This window comes from Arachis ipaensis, chromosome B03 (genome assembly GCF_000816755.2).
Source record: "Arachis ipaensis cultivar K30076 chromosome B03, Araip1.1, whole genome shotgun sequence".
In the NCBI taxonomy this organism is placed as follows: Eukaryota; Viridiplantae; Streptophyta; class Magnoliopsida; order Fabales; family Fabaceae; genus Arachis; species Arachis ipaensis.
In genome coordinates, this window is record NC_029787.2 from 72,978,776 (window position 1) to 72,982,302 (window position 3,527).

Here is a 3,527-nt window from a genome sequence, read left to right on the forward strand (position 1 = left end):
ATATCTACCTAAAGAAATAGAATGATGAATATATATAATATGTGATCATATCGCTAATATAAATATGGAAAAGTATAATTTTTGAACAATGTGAATTAAGAGGATTAAAAGAGTAAATTTAATTAGTAGCATTAAATTAAAATATAGTGTATTTTCATTTGATTAGTAGTTGTTCATATTGTTCAAAATTTTTATTGTTCCCTAGCATTTCCCTATAAATATTAAGACAGGAGAAAAATTTAAAGGAACAAAATAAAAAATATATAAAGAGAAAAGTTTCGGTCTTACCAAAAGTGGCTGACCGGAAAGTGGTCCAACCATCAACAAAACTGCGGTTACCGGTAATAACGGTGTTATTCATGCCATCTCCAATAATCATAAGATTCCACTTCTTCTTCTTAATCTCAACATTCTCATTATAAACACCCTTCTTTATGTATATCACATACCGACTCATACTATAATTAGGTGCATCTTTCACAGCATCCATTATCTTTGTGTAATTCCCAGTGCCATCGGCGGCCACCACCGCGTCGGCGAACACGCCCACGCCCTTGTTGTTCGCTTCCAGAAGCTTCTTCCTATCTCTTGGTTTGACCCATGCAGGGAACTTCCCATGTTTGGTGGAGAAGGAGTGATCCGGAACCGGGTCCACTTGGGTTAGTAGGTTCTGAACCAGTGAGATCATTTGGACTAAGCCAGTGGAAACTAGACCCTTAACCATGCTATTAGTTCCTTCGAATCCGTCCATGCATGTTTCTGGATTCGCCAGCGTTGCACTTAACCATGTTCTTAAATCTGAGCTTAGGTTCCCAGTACTGTTATGCTTCCCTATAAAATAATAAATATACTTTAAACGAATAATATATAATAATATTATTACTATACCCATTTTTTCTTTAATTTAATGTCACATGGATTTCCGACATTTCAACAAGATGAATTAATCAGAAGTAATAAAAGAAAATCAGTTCAAAAAATATTATTATCCGGAAACTCCTTTCAAATTTAATTTATTCAATGACAATAAAATTAGCGTTTAAATAGATAATTAACTTGTTTTAGCATGCTCGATTAAGTGAAAAGTGTAGAGTGACGTGGCAGCAATGCAAACAGGAGTTGAAGCTTGAAATGAAATCCCCTGTTTTCAACTACGGATTTGTTTTCCTATTTGAACCCAACAAATTCATATGATTTACAATTTAATTTAAACATAATGTAACTGTAACGGCACTAGAGACGGATGTGATGTTGCTCTGTACTGTACTGTACCTTGGGGTTTCTGAGTGGCGGAAACAGACCAATCAAGCTCATCAGAGGACAAGTCAAGCAAATCGACACAGTCAGAAACGGCATTAGAGACACGAAAATCATCACCGAATCCGCCATTGTTGAACTCAGCTAGAATGGACATAACCCCTTGCAACACATCAACCACATCTCTCACTGACACAACAAATTCAGAAGGAGACACTTTGAGACACTCTGATCCAGCGAAATAAGCACCGCCATCAGCACCACCAAGAAACGCCACCGCCACCAGAAAGAATAACACAGAAGATGTGATAGTGAAAGAAGAAGTAGGTGTACGAAGTAATGGCATTTTTCTTGAAGCAAGAGCCATTGGAATAAGAAAGGACTGAGAGTATATAGATATAATGCTAAACTAAGGGGANAGGAAGCCAATAAAGGATAGAAGGTGTTGGTTAGCCTTGGCAGGTGAGGAAATTTAAGAAGGTAAGCAGCAATGTCAAAGTTTCCTGAGTTATGTTTTGTGTGTGTTTGTGACGGAGTCAACTGCCTCTCTGGAAGATGGAAACAGTGTCGTAAAAGGAAGGGAGTAAGGGTTACTCAATGGTCAAATTCTTTTGAAAGTTAATAGATGGCCAAAAATAATGATTATTCCATCACAGTCAAAATATTAATTCTAAAGGTATAATTAAATCAAATTAAATATTAAAAATAATTTAAATTCTTTTAAATTTTAGAAATAAAAAATATATTTTATTTAATAAAATAAAATAAAAAATTTGAGTGATCTAAAATATTTTAGTTTATACATAACTACAATTTTTATTTTTAGAGTAAAGTGATAATTAGATCCTCGAAAATATTGACTTTGGACTAATTATTCTCACAACTAGAAAATTGCTTAATATAGATAGATTTGGTCTTTATTACAGACGAATTTTTGGTTACTGACGAAATTACCAACGGATTTTGTTCTTCTGTAAAAATCTCGTCGGAAATTATTTACCGATGGATTTTTTTCTGTCGGTAATTTACTGACGGATTTTTACCAGTTACCGACAAATTTTTTCTCTGTAAATTCTCCCCTCTATTTCCCTGGAACATAAGACTTTTCGATGGATTTTTCGTCAATAATTAGAGACAAGTTTTTCGTCGGTAATTAGAGACAGATTTTTCGTCGGTAATTGAAACCTTGAAAAACTATTCTAAATTCTGAATACAGACAGATTTCTGTCTGTAAATCCGTCAGTAAGGTAAAATAATTTTTTTAAGATTTTTCTATTGTAAAATAAACCTGTTTTTATGCAAAATAAATATAAATTTAATAAATACAAATTTTTATTGATGGTATAAATAGAAAAACACACCAGTGACTACGAAGCGCTTTCTTTCTAATAAGAAGCAATTATTTCCATGCAATAATACAAACTGAATACATTATGTGACAAGTAACTACTAGTGGACTCATCAGGATTCAATATCCTAATTTACGGATAGCTTCATTATTTCTTGAGCTTCTTAGTAATGGTGGCAATATACTTGCCTTGGTGGAATGCTTGCTCCAACTCAAATTTAGTTGGTTGTCTTGATCCATCACCACCAGCATAAGTTCCGGCATCGTACGTACGGACTGTCACCCTTCACTTCATTCATTTCAAACATGCCGCCGCCAAATGTATATCTGATCAGGACAAACAGCATTCCATGATGAACCAACTGAGTGAAAGCGGTGAGCCTGCCATTGATTCCACAATTTTCTTATCATTATTGGAACTTCATTCATGAGTCCTATTTATTACCAATTGATAATAATTTCAATAATGCTATGTGCACATCAAAATCATTTATCAAATTAGTCAAATTTGTATTTTATATTTAGACAAATATTTTATATATATAGTTGATTTAGTAACTGATTTTTGATAGACACGTAACATGGTTGTAATAGTTGAAAATGAAATTCTTACGATGTAGTCTCCTGTCCGCCACCTTGAGAACCGGTGCTATAGAAGATTCCAACGGGCCTGCCAGCGAGCTGTTGTGTCTACTATAGGCTTCCAGTTGCATCTAGAAAAGATTTGAACTGAGCAGCCATCATTTCGAATCTTATTGGGAAGCCGAACACGAAATCGTCACCCTCCGGCAGCTCTTTCGGGTTAATGAGCGGTACATCACTCTTCGGTGGTGCTCCCATTTTGCCAAGCACCTCTTCCATGTAAAACCCATGTAATTAGTAATTAATTAACCAATAAATTAATTATTATTTAAAGTAATAA

General features: G+C 34.4%; 1 protein-coding gene and 1 pseudogene across 1 annotated transcript in view; both read right to left on the minus strand.

Moving 5' to 3' along the window:
- Positions 1–1,669, minus strand: part of LOC107630579 (pectinesterase/pectinesterase inhibitor PPE8B-like) — a 4,418-nt gene extending 2,749 nt beyond the window's left edge. The window contains exons 1-2 of the mRNA XM_016333768.2: positions 1,273–1,669; positions 289–831 (exon numbers count right to left, since the gene is read on the minus strand). Coding sequence (XP_016189254.1) covers positions 289–831; positions 1,273–1,624 — 895 coding nt within the window. The 5' untranslated portion in view covers positions 1,625–1,669. The remainder of the gene's footprint in view (positions 1–288; positions 832–1,272) is intronic.
- Positions 2,636–3,459, minus strand: LOC107633261 (annotated as a pseudogene).